At 56.9% G+C, this 17,258-nt stretch overlaps 1 protein-coding gene across 6 annotated transcripts in view; it reads left to right on the forward strand.

The window, feature by feature from the left end:
• The window catches only part of LOC308516279 (interleukin-10 receptor subunit beta-like), a 43,974-nt gene that overhangs the window by 10,902 nt on the left and 15,814 nt on the right, over window positions 1-17,258 (forward strand). For 2 of the 6 annotated variants that reach the window (XM_081087179.1, XM_081087177.1), the window contains exons 1-4: window positions 9,287-9,424; window positions 10,505-10,645; window positions 11,177-11,300; window positions 14,797-14,954. In XM_081087179.1, coding sequence (XP_080943305.1) covers window positions 9,376-9,424; window positions 10,505-10,645; window positions 11,177-11,300; window positions 14,797-14,954 — 472 coding nt within the window. In that variant the 5' untranslated portion in view covers window positions 9,287-9,375. Of the gene's footprint in view, window positions 1-466; window positions 636-1,769; window positions 1,901-5,392; window positions 7,460-9,249; window positions 9,425-10,504; window positions 10,646-11,176; window positions 11,301-14,796; window positions 14,955-17,258 lie in introns of those variants that run through there. The other 4 variants (XM_081087181.1, XM_081087176.1, XM_081087180.1 and 1 more) reach the window with 4 other exon arrangements.

Here is a 17,258-nt window from a genome sequence, read left to right on the forward strand (position 1 = left end):
GAATGATCCCCTTTTCTGCTGAGTGTATGAGCCTTCTATCGCAATGTGAGACCTGAAGGCCACACCCCAAAGACATTCTCAAGGCTTGCTTCTCAATAAAACTCTACGCCAGTGGTTCTCAACCTGTGGGTCGCGACCCCTTTGGGGGTCAAATGACCCTTTCACAGGGGTCGCCTAAGACCATCGGAAAACACATATATAATTCCATATTGTTTTGTGATTCATCACTATGCTTTAATGATGTTCAATTTGTAACAATGAAAATGCATCCTGCATATCAGATATTTACATGACGATTCATAGCAGTAGCAACATTACAGTGATGAAGTAGCAACGAAAATAATTTTATGGCTGGGGGTCACCACAACATGAGGAACGGTATGAAAGGGTCGTGGCATCGGGAAGGTTGAGAACCGCTGCTCTACGCCAAGTCTTACTGATCTTTTGTTTTTGCTTCATTTTACAGCATCTACTCAAAATAGATGAACGCACCACTGGAAATTTCACTTACGTCATCGACAAGCTCATTCCAAGCACGAACTACTGTGTGTCTGTTTATTTGAAGTCTGAGAATCTGTCTAAACTACTGAGATCTCCCTGGAAGTGTACCCGCCTCCCACCCAGACCGGAGTCAGGTATGCCAGGCGCTCTGCTTCCCTTCGGGGGGCAAGACCCTGCAGGCCGGGAGCCCTGCGTTCTCTTCCACCAGAGACACGGGGCCAGGGGGCTTTGGGTGGTCAGTCTCCACTGGGTGGCGAGTCACACTTCTGTCGCCGAGCCATGGGGACGGTCAGATATCTACCTTCATAAGATAGATATCTACCTTCATATTTTTCCATTGATTTTTAGAGAGAGCGAGAAAGACAGAAACATTGATATGAGAGAAACACATCGATCGGTTGCCTCCTGCATGCGCCCTGACCAGGGGAGGAGTCCAGGGAGGAGCCTGCAACCAAGGTACGTGCCCTGGACTGGAATCAAACCCAGGACCCTTAGTTCACGGGCTGACACTCTACCCACTGAGCCACACTGGTCAGGGCTAGGCAAGATTCTAAGGGGAAACTCAAAATAGAACAGAGAGAGTTAAGCAGAGCCCGGACTTGGGGTCCTGGCGTGACCCAAGTCCACCTTAGGGTGGCCAGCTGTTGATTTCAGGCAGAACCCCATCGCCCACTTCTTCCCGCCTGCGGCACACACTGACATGTGACTCAGACGCTGAGGGGTGTTTTCAGTTTTGATCAAATAAATTTAAGTAGTCACGTCACGTGTGGCTCAGGGCTGCCGTGTTGGACAGAGCTGTCATGGAACGTAAGTTCAAAGTGGAAGCGCCCGGCCGGCGTGGCTCCGTGGTTGAGTGTCGACCTACGAACCAGGAGGTCGCAGTTCGATTCTCGGTCAGGGCACAGGCCTGGGGTGTGGCTCGATCCCCAGTTGGGGGGCCTGCAGGAGGCAGCGATCCATGATGCTCTCTCATCATTGATGTTTCTATCTCTTTCTCCCTCTCCCTTCCTCTCTGAAATCAATAAAAATACGTTTTAAAAAATAAAATGGAAGTAACTTTACTTTTAAAAATTAAATCTGTCATTTTTATCATTTGAAAAATGTGTATTTGGATTGCTTTCCGTTTTCATTTTTGTATTCCACAAGAGCCTTTCCAGCTACTGCTCCTTCGACATCTCCTTCGCCACCAGGCCAAGGGGCGTTTGCCCCACCGGCGCGCACCTGTGGGATTTATTTTGAAATGAAGGCATTGACTTTTTCACCCACAGTGTCCTCGGAGTCTGCCAGCATCGGAGGCCTGACGATTCTGTTTTTGATGGCCGCCGTCCTCGGGGGCGCCGTCGCAGTGCTGAAGCGGATCGGTTACATTTGCTTACGAAGCAAGTTCCCCAAAGTGTTGGTATGCAGTTGTTGTTTTTTAATTTCTGTCTTTTTCATTTTCGCTTAAGAACGTTTCTTCTGTACTTGCGTGTTTGCACAGGAGGAAGTCCCATTTTCTAAAGACCCCAAGGGGTTCCGGGGCCTGGGGTTCTGTTCCCTCCTCGGAAACACACATTTTGCACTTGATGTCTTCCTTTCCACTTGGCCCACGTGTTGCTTCTAGGGATCACACCGCAGTCCGATGGGCATGAATGTATCGCCTTTCCCCCGGTCATCTCCCAGCTGGGGAGCACTGGCCTGGATCCCCTTTTCCTTTCTTTTCCTTTCACTTCTTCGGCCATTAGGAATAACGTAGTGGCCCGGCCGGTCGCTCTGTGGTCGAGCGTTGACCTAAGAACCAGGAGGTCACGGTTCGATTCCTGGTCAGGGCACAGGCCCGGGCTGCGGGCTCCATCCCCAGTGGGGGGCGTGCAGGAGGCAGCCGGTCCATGATTCTCTCTCATCACTGATGTTTCTCTCTCCCTCTCCCTTCCTCTCTGAAATCAATAAAAATATTTTTTTAAGTAAAAAAAAAAAAGAATGCGGTGAACATGTTGATACAGATGCCCTTCTTATTTGTCATTACTGCAGTGGCGCCTGCGCACATAGTGGGTTTATCTGGTAAGAAGGTAGGGAAGGGACTGAGGCCGTCAGTGCCGACACCGGTGTGCGCACTCCTCCAAAGCTCTGCTGGCGTTCACCAGTCCCCGGGACCCTTCTGTCCCTCTGTCGTGTGGTTGACGCCCCCCAGACATGCTCTCCTCTGTGTTGGCTTCGTGGTTAGTGAAACCAGCCGGCTTCTTCCCTGAGCTCCCTGAGGCAGAGTCTCTGTTCTGAGCCTCTACGCATCGCCCAGGCTGGGTGTGGTACATGTTTCTAAAACCTCCTCCTGTCTTCTGACTCCACTGCGGCTGCCCATCATTTATCGTCTTCCCTATCCCGCCGCTTTCTCTTTTTTTTTTAATATATTTTTATTGATTTCAGAGAGGAAGGGAGAGGCTGAGAGAGAGAGAAACATCAAGGATGAGAGAGAATCATTGATCGGCTGCCTCCTGATGGAGCCTGTAACCCAGGCATGTGTCCTGACCAAGAATCTAACTGTGACCTCCTTCTTGGTTCACAGGCTGACGCTCAACCACTGAGCCACGCCAGCCAGGCCTACTGCTTTCTTTCCATGTTAGTTTTGTGATTTTTTTTCATTCAGAAATATCTCATTTTTCTACTAGAGGTCCAGTGTACAAATTCGTGCACAGGTGGGGTCCAGCCAGCCTGCCCCAATGGGAGCCCATCGGGCTGGGCCAGCGGGGACGGGGGAGGGAGGCGGGGAGGGGTCACGGGCAGGCAGTTGGCCAGCTGGCCCCACCCCCAATTGGGGTGTTGGGGGCTGGGCTGGCCAGGGGTGGGGTGGGGGAGAGCCAATCGGAGCCCGCATCAGGGTGGTTGGCTGCCACAGTGTGTGTCATAGCCACCGGTCGTTCCAGTTGTTCTGGTCATTCCACTGTTCCCGTCATTGGGCTTTTATATATATCTATATAGAGAGAGATAGATATAGATATAGATATAGATATAGATATAGATATAGATATAGATTAGATATAGGTATAGGTATAGGTATAGATATAGATATAGATAGATAGATGTTTGAACTCATTCACCTTATACTTGTAATTTTTTAACAACCGCATATTTAAATATTCCTCCACAGTGGATAAAATTGTACTCTTCTTCCTCTTGCTGGTTCTATTGGTTTGGGTGGGTTGAGGGAGGGTTTATTTGGGCAGTGAGTGTACTTTTGGAGATTTTAATCCCCATTAGTATTTGAGCTCAGCTGGCATGGCTGTGCCTGTGAGAGGCAGCGGTTGTGTGGGGTTTCGCCTGCACTGTGATGGGAAAGGCAAGACTCGTGTTTTAGAAGCAACACGGGGATTCTCTGTGGCTCTGTGGTAAGGAAGGGTCAGACACAGAACCAAGCACCATAAAGGAAGACCCCCGATACGCTTTCTCACGTGACAATGAAAAATCTCCTTTTCTCAGATGTCATCACAAAGGGAGCAAATGATGACACCACAGACGGGGACAGTCCAGGGGACATAACCAACAGATAGTCAGCATCTGGGTTACGGAAAGAGCTCCTGTGAGTCACTAGGGAAAAGGTGGACAGCCCGGTAGGAGACCCACCCCGGCTGGGTCTGGGGAGCAGGCTGTCGGATGCAGGCCGCGGGGGACCAGGGCGAGCATGCTGCCGGGGGCCTGGGCCGGCGGATAGCCATGCCCACCTCCGCGTCACCAGCCCTCTGTGGTCCACGGGCGACAGTGAACGCCCACCCGCCTGTGTTCTCCTTAGTCGCCCCTGCGTGTCCTGGAGGCGTCTTTAAGGGCTGGACTAGACGGGGCCCCAGTCTCAATGTCCAGACCCTTTCAAGGTCAGTCCGGGGGCTCTGACACCAATGGAATCAGCTGCCTCGGTCTCTCCTCACCCAGTTTCCTGACACCCCTCAAGAATGTCTCGGCCTCCAGAACTGGGATCTCCGGCCAGAATGCAGGTGGCAGCGAGAGGCAGGTGCAGGGAGGGGCAGGTGCAGGGAAGGGCAGGTGCAGGGACAACTGGCCCGGACATGGGCTGAGCCCCAGGGCCTAGTTCAAATCTCAGGTCACACTCACCGGTCATGAGCCCTGGGCCAGTTTCCTAACCTGTCTGCCTCATTTTTTCATCTGTAAAATGGGGGTAAGAACAATAAGCTTAGCCCGGCCGGGTGGCTCAGGGGTTGAGCGTTGACCTATGAACCAGGAGTCACAGTTCAATTCCTGGTCAGGGCTCATGTGGGGTTGCGGGCTCCATCCCCATGTGGGGCGTGCAGGAGGCAGCTGACCAGTGATTCTCTCATCATTGATGTTCCTCTCTCTCCCCCTCCCTCTTCCTCTCTGAAATCTATCTATCTATCTATATCTATATCTATATCTATATTTTTTTAATTTTTTTTTTTAAAGAACAGTAAGCCTACTTCCTGGAGCAGGTGTGAGGGGGAAATGAATGTCAAGTGCTCAGCTGTGCCTGGAAATCAGCAAACATTTTAGAACTGGTCGCTGTGATTTTCGTTGTTGCCATCACCACCCCCATCTCTGTGCAGTTCATCTCATTAAGTTTTTTGTTTTGTTTTGTTAATCCTCACCCGAGGATATTTCTCCATCGATTTTAGAGAGAGTGGAAGGGAGAGGGAAAGACAGAGAGAAACATCAATGTGAGAGAAACACACTGATTGGTTGCCTCCTGCACGAGCCCCGACCAGGGCCTGGGCCAGGGAGGAGCCTGCCACTGAGGTATGTGCCCTGGACCAGAATTGAACCTGGGACCATTCAGTCTGCAGGCCAGTGCTCTAACCACTGAGCAAAACGGGCTAGGGCAATCATTAAAGTTTCATTACATGCAAAAATGAAAAACAAATACTCAATTCTCTCCCTCCCCTCCCCCCAGAACTTTGATGGCGTGGCCATCTGGGCGTTCCCCAAGCTGCCGCCCCTGGAAGCCGTGGCCGTGGCAGAGGTCATTCACATCCACAGGAAGAGGAAGGTGTGGGATTACAGCTACGACGACGAAAGCGACGGGGACGAGGAGGCCGCCCCCCGAGTCAGCGGCGGGGGCTACACCATGCACGGGCTGGCAGTCAGGGCTCTGTGCCCGGAGTCCCCCTCCTCAGCCACCCTGGGGGGCAGCGAGGAAGCCGAGTCCCTGATGGCACCCGGGCCCAAGCCCTGGCCAGCTGAGCGCACGAGTGGGGCCTACGAGGGGAAGGGGACCTGGGGGGCCCAGCGCACGAGTGGGGCCTACGAGGGGAAGGGGACCTGGGGGGCCCAGCGCACGAGTGAGGCCTCTGAGGAGGAGGGGACATGGCCGGCGGACCCCTTTCCCAGGGAGGACAGCGGCCCCAGCAAGAGCCCCGGGGACCCGATCTTCTTCAATGTGGACTTGAACTCTGTGCTTGTGAGGGTCCCCGACGGGGATGACTCCGAAGCGCCCGCCGTGCTCTGTCTCCCGGAGGAGACGGTGGACTCTGACGACCCCGAGGACAGCGCCGTGGGGCCTGAAGATGCTCCTTTTGATGAAAACGACACCTCCAGGTCCGACGTGGGCATCGGGGACGGTTATATGATGAGATGACCCCAAAATATGGGCTTACCCGGCAGCTACCTCCCCACTCCTGGCTGCTCCTGTGGCGGGCAAGTGTTGGGAGGGGGGCAGAGTGCCCCCTTCCTGGGACGTTACCTGTGCAAATCCCTGTGGGGAGGGGTGACCCAGTGCCATCGTGTGGTCACCGGGGCCTCTTATATGTTCAGAGGGACAGGCCTTGGAGGGAATGCCCTGTCCTCTGTTCACGCACTGATCCTGTTCCTGCCTCAGTTTCCCTAAGGAGCAGGGTCCCCTGGGGTTTCCAGGGGTGTCCCAGGGCCCTGGGGAGTAAGCAGACAGCCAGGCCACCGCAGTGGCTGGAGTGTCCACAGTGTTTCCTACAGGCTCCCGGACAGAGCAGGGAAAGAGCCTGAGGGAGGAGCCAGGAGGCCTTCTGGCCTCGGGAGAATGAAGGCCTGAGGTTCCTGGTCCTTTAGCCATTTAAGACGCGGCCGTGTGTGTTGACACCAAATGCCCTACTTGTGATGACAGTCCTGTGACTGGGGTTAAGGGCAGGCTCCAGAGCCTCAGTAGCAGACGCCCAGGACTGGGACTCCTGCTTCTGAGCCCGTTGTGCTGTGTGGCCCTGAGCACTTTGCTCAGCCTCTCTGAGCCTGTGTACTCACTTGTAAATAAGGAGACTGGACAAGGTCATCTCCGAGACCCTGTGATGCTGGGAGAAATATTAGGAAACTAGAGGCCCAGTGCATGAAATTCGTGCACAGGTAAGGTCCCTAGCAGCTGCCAGCTGCTGGCCGGGGCCTGCCTTCATTCTGCGCCGCCTTCTGGTGGTCAGCGCACGTCATAGCGAGCAATCGAATTCCCAGTTGGTCAAACTCCCAAGGGGGCACTTTGCATATTAGGCTTTTCTATATATAGATACACAGGCCTGGTGACAGGCGGAGGGGCACAGCCCAGGAGGCTCTGGGGTGAAGGGAGGGTATAGAACCCCCTGACCTTGGCTCCTCACCCAGAATCAGGGTCCTCAGACCTTCCTTCTGGATCCTTCCAAGGAGGGAACAAAGTTTACAGCAGTCCTGCTAGGCCAAGGACTTTAATAGATTATTTTCTTGTTGCTCTAAAGTAACTCAAAGGACAGGTCCGAGAGAGGGGCGGTGTCGACCTGATGGGTTCTGTAGCAAATGGACGGAGTCATAGACCAGCGGTCGCCAGCCTTTCGGACCTCACGGACCACGGGTCGGCAGTCACTGTCGTAGAGGCTGTCCATGTGTCTGGCGGTCAGCCGCACTGTGGGAGATTTCCAGAGTGACCTTTCCCAGAAAGCTCTCTTTGGCAGCGTGTGTACCTGTGTTTTTAAATTTTGTATAAGGGTTGGAGGTTGGGAAAGGATAATACAGAGATACTTTTTAATACAAATGTGGCGTATTTTGTTTTTTTAATCCTCGCCTGCCTGAGGACATGCTTAGAGAGAGGGAGAGGGAGAGGAACATCCATGTGACAGAAAAGCATGAATCAGTCGCCTTTCATGTGTGCCCCCACCAGAGGGAAACGAAGCCAGGCATGCGCTGCACCCTGACCAGCCGCCCGTGGGTGCCCAGGGCGCCCAACCCACTGAGCCACCCAGGCCTGCCCAGCACGCCAGCTTTGGGGGCTGTTTCTCAACGAGAGCGCACATGCCGTGGACGGGTTCTCGGGCATGGCCATGCTGCACCAACCGCCTCACCTCTGCGGGAGGGCCTGCGGGAACCCTTGCACTGGGGCCAGTGGGTGTTTTAGAGGCAGACACGGGCGGTCCCAGCACTGCCCCTGCCTGGGGCTCCCAGTCTCTCCCTGTGCGCCTTTAAAAAGAGGAAATTAACCCTCCTCCCCAGCTTGGGAGAGAGACGAGTCGCTGACAAATAACTGACTTGGGTCTGTGACCCTTGTCCCTGGAGAGGAAGGGGAAACCGGATATGCCGTGGACTTCTATAAAGTCAGTGTGTGGGGGGGGAAGGGGGCGGGGACTCGCTGGATCACGGAGGACACGGTGCCAGAAGACACCCAGCCAGGGGATGCAGGAGACACCCAGCCAGGTGAATCCAGGAGACACCCCAGCCAGGTGAATCCAGGAGACACCCCAGCCAGGTGAATCCAGGAGACACCCCAGCCAGGGGATGCAGGAGACACCCAGCCAGGTGATGCAGGAGACACCCAGCCAGGTGATACAGGAGACACCCAGCCAGGGATCCAGGAGACACCCAGCCAGGAGATGCAGAAGAGACACCCAGCCAGGTGATGCAGAAGACACCCAGCCAGGGGATGCAGGAGACACCCAGCCAGGGGATGCAGGAGACACCCAGCCAGGTGATGCAGGAGACACCCAGCCTGGGGATGCAGGAGACACCCAGCCAGGGGATGCAAGACACACCCAGCCAGGGGATGCAGGAGACACCCAGCCAGGTGAAGCCAGGAGACACCCAGCCAGGGGATGCAGGAGACACCCAGCCAGGGGATGCAGGAGACACCCAGCCAGGAGATGCAGGAGACACCCAGCCAGGGGATGCAGGAGACACCCAGCCAGGGGATGCAGGAGACACCCAGCCAGGAGATGCAGGAGACACCCAGCCAGGTGAAGCCAGGAGACACCCAGCCAGGGGATGCAGGAGACACCCAGCCAGGAGATGCAGGAGACACCCAGCCAGGTGAAGCCAGGAGACACCCAGCCAGGAGATGCAGGAGACACCCAGCCAGGGGATCCAGGAGACACCCAGCCAGGTGATGCAGGAGACACCCAGCCAAGGGATCCAGGAGACACCCAGCCAGGTGATGGTAGGAGACACCCAGCCAGGCGATGCCAGGAGACACCCAGCCAGGTGATGGTAGGAGACACCCAGCCAGGCGATGCCAGGAGACACCCAGCCAGGAGGCGCCTGGATGGCCTCGCCTCTGTGAGCTCCATTCCGGGACCTTGAGCGCCAGTTTCGCAACCTGTTTCACTACATCGGTGTTTTCCACTCACCGGAAGGGCGGCCCAGGGCCCCTCCTTGCTCCGCACCCCCTGCCCGTCGCGGTGACAGGGGCCTCTGTCCCTGGGGCGCACGCGGGGAGGGGCGCGCAGGAGCAGGGAGGCGGGGCGGCGGGGCGAGGGGCGGGGAGGCGGGGAAAGGGGCTGGGCGTCGGGGAGAGAAGCTGGGCGTCAGGGCGAGGGGCGGGGCGTCGGGGCGAAGGGCGGGGCGAAGGGGCGCCGGTGGCCCCGCCCCAAGTTCCCGGAAGCGGCCTCGGGGCTGGGTCCCGGTGCGTCGTTGGCTGCCCGCCGCCCCCAGCGCCCTCGGGGCGGGGACCCCGGGGCCATGGCGCGCGGCCTCCGGAGCTGGCTGGGCGGCTGCCTCCTGGTGACAGGTGAGCGCTGCGCCCGGGCTGGTCCCCCCCTCCCACCCCCCTCGCCCCGGCCCGGCCACCTGCGCGCGGCCCCGGACCCGCGTGGGCCCGCACGGCCGGCAGAGGCGCTTGGGAGCCGGGGAGCCCCGTGGCGACGTCGGGCAGCGATGACCCCAAGGGCCACCCTGAGGGGTCCCCTTAGACACCCTGCAAGTCACCAGCGTTCACTGGCCCACTCGGCGCTCAGCGCCCACCATCTGGTTCTGCCCCAACTCCAAGCTCTGGTTCCGAGCCCCAAGTCCAGGGACACCTTTCCCGCCCTGGACGACAGGGTCGGTCCCCCCACCCGCCAGCGCGGACACTAGACGCGGGCGCAGGGGAGAGACAGTTGCTTTACCCTGAATGGCGCCCCAGGAGGATGGGTTAGCCCCGCTCCCCAAAGCCAGGGAGGTGACAGACTGGGTGGGGGCTGGGGGCTGGGGTGCTGGGGGCTGGTGGGGGAGGAGAGGAGGCGAGGAACCCCCTCCCGGCTTGGGGGCAGCCCTGACCCCGCCCCTGCCTGCCTGGTCTCCCTGGAGAGTCGCAGTGGGGCGCCACCCGGGCTCAGGAGCTGGAATGAAACTGAGGCCGGGGTGTCCCTTCCACCTGCAGGGGTCCCACCGGTGACCCCACCTCCCACCCGGCTGCTGCCTCGGGGCTGCTGCAGGGAGAGACCGGCTCCGAGGTGTGGAAAGATGTGGTCTCCAGGCGAGGATTTAAAACTCAAGGCCATCGAAGTCCCAGCGCCCTGGTCCCACGCTCTCGGGATGGCCTGCCCTCCTTCCTTTCGGGCGGACGTGCCCGGCCTCCCAGACACGGGGACACGGGGACACGTGCCCTCCCAGAGTCCCCTTCCCCTCGCTGTTCCCACGGGGACCCTCCACCTGCCGGGTCCATTTCGGGCCCTCCTTCCCCACACCCGTCCTCAGCCGCGGCCACGGCTCAGACCCCTCTGTGGGTGCTGCTGGGTGACGGGCCAGTGGGGTTCTATTCTCCTCTCTCTGCTTTTATGGATGTTTGACATGTTCTCGTAACAAGTTTTTAAATGATTTCCATCTCTAGCCTCAGAGTCACTCATCCTGCTGTCCCCGACACTCTGGGGCATGTCCCCAGCACCCCAAGCCTCGTGCTGCTGGAGTGCGGCCCTCGCCTCCCCGGCCCCCAGCCCCACCCAGCGTCGGGTGCTCAGGCCAGGGGTGGAGAGTAAGTCCCCGTCTCCGCAGCAAACGTGCCTGAGGTCTAGAGTCGATGCCTCTGGGAGTCTGTCCAAACCCACCTGCTCACCTCACCCCTTCCTCTCCCTCACCCGCGCCCATAGGAAGACGGGGAGCCGTAGGGGAGACCTGAGGGTTGGACCTGGTCATTTTCTTGGGCGACCTTTTTTTTTTTTTTTAATCCTTACCTGAGGATATTTTTTCCATTGATTTTCAGAGAGAGTAGAAAGGAGGGGGGAAGGAGAGAGAGAGAGAGAGAGAGAGAGAGAGAGAGAGAGAGAGAGAGAGAGAGAAAGAAACATCAATGTGAGAGAGACACATCGGTTGGCTGCCTCCCACATGCATGTGCCCCAACTGGAAACAGGGATCGAACCTGCAACCCAGGTACTTGACCTTGACTGGGAGGCGAACCCTCAGCCCTTCGGTGCACAGGCAGGCGCTCTAATCACTGGCCCAGCTGGCCAGGCTGTGGTGACTTTTCAGGGAAAAAGTCACAACCGTTTTCCCTTGATTTTTACAGCATTGGGAATGGTGCCTCCTCCTGAAAACGTCAGAATGAATTCTGTTAATTTCAAGAACATTCTGGAATGGGAGTCGCCTGCTTTTCCCAATGGGACGCTGACTTTCACAGCTCAGTACTTCAGGTGAGCCTGGGGGTGGGTGGCAGGAAGGTGGCGAGGACGGTGGCCCTGGGCCGGCGCCGGCTGGGCCTCGGGAAAGGCTCTGTGTCACCCACGTGACCGTGGCCGCCCACGGAGCTGCCCGCGGCCAGTTCCTCTGTCCGGCCCCCGCCCGTGAAAGCGCTGTCCCGGCAGACGGGTGAAACGCGTCTTACTCTGCCCCGTGGTGCCTGGTTGGGCGCGGCAGGGGTGGTGGGAGAGGGCGGCGTGTTATCACAGGACGGGATGCCGTCGGCCGCACGGTCCCCGACGCTGAAGCGAACATCTCGGGCTTGTGTGTTTTTTAATAGGAGACATCTCTCTGGCACTGACACAAACCACAGTTTTTTAATTTTATTTTATTTTTAAATATATTTTTATTGATTTCAGAGAGGAAGGGAGAGGGAGAGAGAGAGAAACATCAATGATGAGAATCATTGATCGGCTGCCTCCTGCACGCCCCCCACTGGGGATCCAGCCCGCAACCTGGGCACGTGCCCTGACTGGGAGTCGAACCTGGGACCCTTCAGTCCGCAGGCTCCATCCACTGAGCCATACTGGCTAGGGCTATTTTTATTTTTTTAATATATTTTTATTAATTTCAGAAAGGGAGAGAGGGATAGAAACATCAGTGATGAGAGACCAATTGATGGGCTGCCTCCTGCAGGCCCCACAGTGGGGATCGAGCCAGCAACCTGGGCCTGTGCCCTTGACCGGGAATCGAACCGTGACCTCCTGGTTCATAGGTCGACGCTCAACCACTGAGCCACACCGGTCAGGCACATGGATGTTTTTAAGAGAAACTCGCTGATAGCACCCCAGTTAGAGTCGTGTTGCTAGAAGTCGGCAGTACCCGGTGAGAGCCGTCCAGAAGGGCGGAGGCCAAGTCCGCAAGCCCCTGCCATCTCCCCTCCCCCTAGTGACAGACCGTGAGCCCCCCCGCGCCGTGGGTGCCGGCGGTTCGCACAGAGGGAGCTCCGCGGCCGTGGCCTGAGACTGAGCAGAGGCAGCTCCTGCCTAGCAGGCTGGTCTCCGAAAGCCCAGGGGTGTGCGAGGTGAGGGGGTGAGTGTGGGACCCCAGGATCTCCGTGGGGCGCTGACCTCCCAGGCCAGCCTGCCTGCTGGCTTCCCTCTGCGCCGGGCCCCCCTCGCAGCCTGCGGGGTCGCCCCTGTGTGCCCGGTGCAGCCAGCAGCCGGCACCTGCTCACGGGCGACACAGCAGCCGACAGACACGGTGCCCTCGTGGAGCAGGAGGAAACGCGGGTCCGGGAGTCCGTGAACCCCACGCTCCTCGCACCCAGCCTTCCGCTCGCAGACCCGGGCCTGCTGGTGCGAGCGGAGTGGGAGGCAAGGACAGTCCCGGTGCGCCTGTTTTCCACTTTACCGTGCAGGGTAATTCCACGCGAACGTCCAGCCCGAGAGCTTCCCAGCAGCCTCTCCCCAGGCTCCCAGCCTTCTGGCCGCTCCCACGGGCCCTTTGCCCCGTTTCCCTGTGCGTTTCCTAAGAGCAGGCTCCACGTCGCCAGCACCGGCAGCTCTCACCGGGCGACCCCTGGCTCTGGGGAGCTTGGCTGAGAATTCCGCCCGTGGGGGGCGGGGAGGGGGCCTGGCACAGACTGTCTCCTGTGTGTGCATGGGGAGGGGGGCAGGGGGCGGGCACTCGTGATTTTAATGTAGAAACATCTAAACAATTAAATGTAAATATGGGGGAGGGGTCACTTGCCTATTTAATGGGGAGAAAACTACTCTTAAATGCGATCAAGGTGACCTGGTGGAGGGAGGTTACGCGGAGCCACTTGGAAATACTCTGTGTCCCCCCAGTGGAGGCTTCAGTTTAGCTGAGGGGGGGGGGCGCCTGCGAGGAAACCCCCGTCATGAAAGGACCCTGGGGTTTTCCGAACGGCGGGGCGCGTCTCCGTTCTCCCGCCTGCGCGTCACCTGTGACACAGGGGCCATTTCAGCCGCCCTCCTGGGGTGGGGCCAGCACACCCAGGGCTCACCTGACACCAGTGCGACAGGTGTGAGCCGTCGGCAGTTTTATCAGCAGCTTCCTGGCCACCTCCGAGCCTCGCTGGCTGTGGCGCCCAGAGGGGCAGGCAGGCGAGGAACCGGTGGGACAGAGCCTGGCTCCCCTCGGGGCTGCGGGGAGGAGAAGTCACACCCCTGGGGGTGCTCCCGAACACCCCTGTTCTGCCTCCTCACCTGTGGGCCCCCCTCCCCTCAGTGGCTGGTGTCAGGCGGGGAGCGGAGGTCAACCAATGGTTTCCAGGGAGATCACAGCGAAGTCACGCGCAGGACGTTACTCGAAATCACTGTCATGTGCTCACCGCGGCGGACCCGTGTGCGCCCACCTCGCACAGCGTGTGCCCGATCTCAGAGCCATAACCGGGAGGGGCTGCCTTCCTCACGTGTGTGCGGTGCTTGGCTCCCTCTGGGCAGGCAGGTGCTCGGGGACAGGAAGTCTCAGAACTTCTGTTGTGAACACAGGCACCTCCCCACGTTCAACCCAGTTTTTGCCCCAAATTGTTTGACCCTGGAACCGACCTTTTTCTTTTCTTTTCTTTTAATATATTTTTATTGATTTCAGAGGGGAAGGGAAGTGGGAGAGAGAGAGAGAAACATCAATGATGAGAGATGCCTCCTGCACGCCCCCTACTGGAGATCAAACCCACAACCCAGGCATGTGCCCTTGACCGGAATCGAACCCAGGACCCTTCAGTCCGCAGGCCAACGCTCTATCCACTGAACCAAACCGGCTAGGGCTGGAACTGACCATTTTTAAAAACATATTTTTATTGAGTTCAGAGAGGGAGAGAAAGATAGAAACATCAATGATGAGACTCATGGATCGGCTGCCTCCTGCACGGCCCCTACTGGGGCCTGAGCCCACAACCCGGGCACATGCCCTGACCCGGAATCCTAGACCCCCTGGTTCACAGGTCAACACTCAACCACGGAGCCACGCCTGCCAGGCTGGAATGGACCATTTTTGAAATAGCTCTAGGACAGCGGTTCTCAACCTGTGGGTCGCGACCCCTTTGGCGGTCGAACGACCCTTTCACAGGGGTCGCCTAAGACCATCCTGCATATCAGATGTTTACATAACGATTCATAACAGTAGCAACATGACAGTGATGAAGTAGCAACAAAAATAATTTTATGGTTGGGTCACAACATGAGGAACTGTATTTAAAGGGCCAGAAGGTTGAGAACCACAGCTCTAGGAGCATCGAAGTCCCGTGGGACTCAGTGAGTAAAATGCTCATAAATGATACATCCTAGTCGTCAACATTGATGATGAAGAATTTGCTTGCTCACCTGGCTGGTGTGGCTCAGTGGTGACCTATAAACTAGGAGGTCACGATTCGATTCCGGTCAAGGTCGCATGCCTGTGTTGCAGGCTGGATCCCCAGTGGGGGGTGTTCAGGAGGCCGCCCGTCAGTGAGTAACAGCCTCAGGTGTCCTGTCTCCGGTTCTGTAGTTACAGGAAGTTCCAGGACACGTGCGTGGGCACCGCCGCCACGGAGTGCGACTTCTCGGAGCTCTCCAAGTACGGCGACCACACCCTGCGCGTCCGGGCCGAGCTCGGGGACGAGCACTCCGACTGGGTGAACGTCACCTTCTGTCCCATCGATGACAGTAAGTCGCCCTGCTTTCCGTTTCGCTGTGATGTCCTCGCCACGCCTTGGGGTTTTCCCCGTCGGCTGCCCGTCAGCCAGGATCCTTTGGGTGCCCACAAAGTGGATGGCCTTGTGCCAGGAACTTGGGGAAGACGCAGCAGAGAGGACTGTGGCCTTCAGGAAGCTGCTGGGAGAGACGGGAGGGCAGGCGGAAAGTCAGTAAGGGAATTAAGTAGAAATATAGTAGCGGGATGCCTTCAAGGTGAGAAGCGTTGGAGCCAGGGCTGTTCACGAGAAGACCTGGGTGGTTAACGTACAGTCGTGCACTGCTGGGCCAGGGGGTGCCCCTGAGAAATGTGTCGCCAGGTGATCTCAGTGGGCAGTCACCACAGAGACCCTCACACGCCTGGACGGCACGGCCCACTGCACACCTGGGCCGCGTGGTCCGGCCCCGGGCTCCTGGGCCACGGCCTGGCCAGCTCGTCGCTGCACTGAGTTCTGTGGGCAGGTGGGACGCACAGTGAGTATCTGCGTATCTAAACACAGAGAAGGGCCCAGCCGGGGTGGCTCAGCGGTTGAGCGTCGACCCAGGAACCAGGGGGTTACCGGTTCAGTTCCCACTCAGGCCACATGCCCACAGCGCAGGAGACACCCGGTCCATGATTCTCTCTCATCATTAATATTTCTATCTCTCTCTTCCTCTTATTCTCTGAAATCAATTAAAAATATATTAAAAGTATATATATATATTACTAGTATCAGTCTTTTGAAAAAAAGTGTTTTGATACCAGCATCACACAGACCTGTTAATAACGCGTTGCTGTATGACAGTGATGGCGAACCTTTTGAGCTCGGCATGTCAGCATTTTGAAAAACCCTAACTTACCTCTGGTGCCGTGTCACAGATAGAAATTTTTTGATCTTTGCAACCACAGTCAAACAAAGGCTTATATTTTTGATATTTATTTTACATATTTAAATGCCATTTAACAAAGAAAAATCAACCAAAAAAATGAGTTTGCGTGTCACCTCTGACACGCGTGTCGTAGGTTCGCCATCACTGCTCTATGACATCATGATGCCTATGACATCCCTGGGCGATGGGAATCTTCAGCTCATTGTAATCTTAAGGGGCCACGGTCATACATGTGGTCCGTCATTGGCCGACACTCCGTTGCGCGGTGCGTGACTGTAGGACATTTTCTGGGAGGAAGTGAGTTTGGAATTAGGACTTAAATGTGACAGAGGCCAAGAATAAAGGTATTCCAGGCAGGTGTGGGGGCAGGGAGACCAGGTGCAGACAGCCCACTTGCCCAGAACGAAGGGCAGAGCAGTGGACACAGCAGATGGCAGGTGTGTGGGGTCAGGCTGCCTGGGAAGCATAGACACGGTGCGCAGATGAGATCTGGCACGTCCTGGGGTCCCCAGAGGTCACGAGGTGAACGTAACAGGACCTCAGGGACTGGAAACTGATTAAACCACTGTGCAGCCACTGCGAGAGGTTACAAGGACCTCATGAACAGACTCAAGCACAGCCTTCCAGGGCGTGGAGACACACTCAGGAGGGTCGTCTCTATAGCACCCCCTGCCCTGGGCCCTGGGGGCTCCCCCAGTTCCGCTCACTCGGGGAGGGAATGCCGCCAGGGTGTCCTTCCGCCCTTCCCCAGCCCCCAGGCTGCCCCAAAACACTCTTATTTCTGGAGTCAGAAATTATTCGAGTTATATTATCTTTTCTAAAGATAGAAATGATGAGAGAGAATCATGGATCGGCTGCCCCCTGCACACCCCATACTGGGGTAGAACCCGCAACCCGGGCCCATTCACAGCAGCCAGAGAAGAATACAGAAGAGAAGGCACAGCGGGCTGCCCAGAGCCGTTCATTGTGTTCATTATTCGCTCTACCGTTCTTCCTGCGCGCCTGCCGAGTGCCAGGCACATTCTCGGGGCTGACGCCGCAGCCGTGAGCAAGAAAGTGATGAAATCATTCCCCGTGGAACCTCCTTTCTAATGGGGAAGACAGATAACGCACAAATAGATACATATTTTTTTAAATATGTTTTTCTTTTTTTTTCTTTTCAATTTAAATTTTTTATTGTTGAAAGTATTACATATGTCTCCTTCCCCCCCATTGACTTCTTCCCGGCTGCTCCCTGCAACATATAAAATATGTTTTTCTTGACTTCAGAGAGGAAGGGAGAGGGAGAGAGAGAAGCATCAATGATGAGAGAGAATCATGGATCGGCTGCCTCCTGCACACCCCACACTGGGGATGGAACCCGCAACCCAGGCAGGTGCCCCGACCAGGAGTCCAATGGTGACCTCC

Source organism: Myotis nattereri, assembly GCF_964212035.1.
Source record: "Myotis nattereri genome assembly, chromosome: 3".
Taxonomy (NCBI): Eukaryota; Metazoa; Chordata; class Mammalia; order Chiroptera; family Vespertilionidae; genus Myotis; species Myotis nattereri.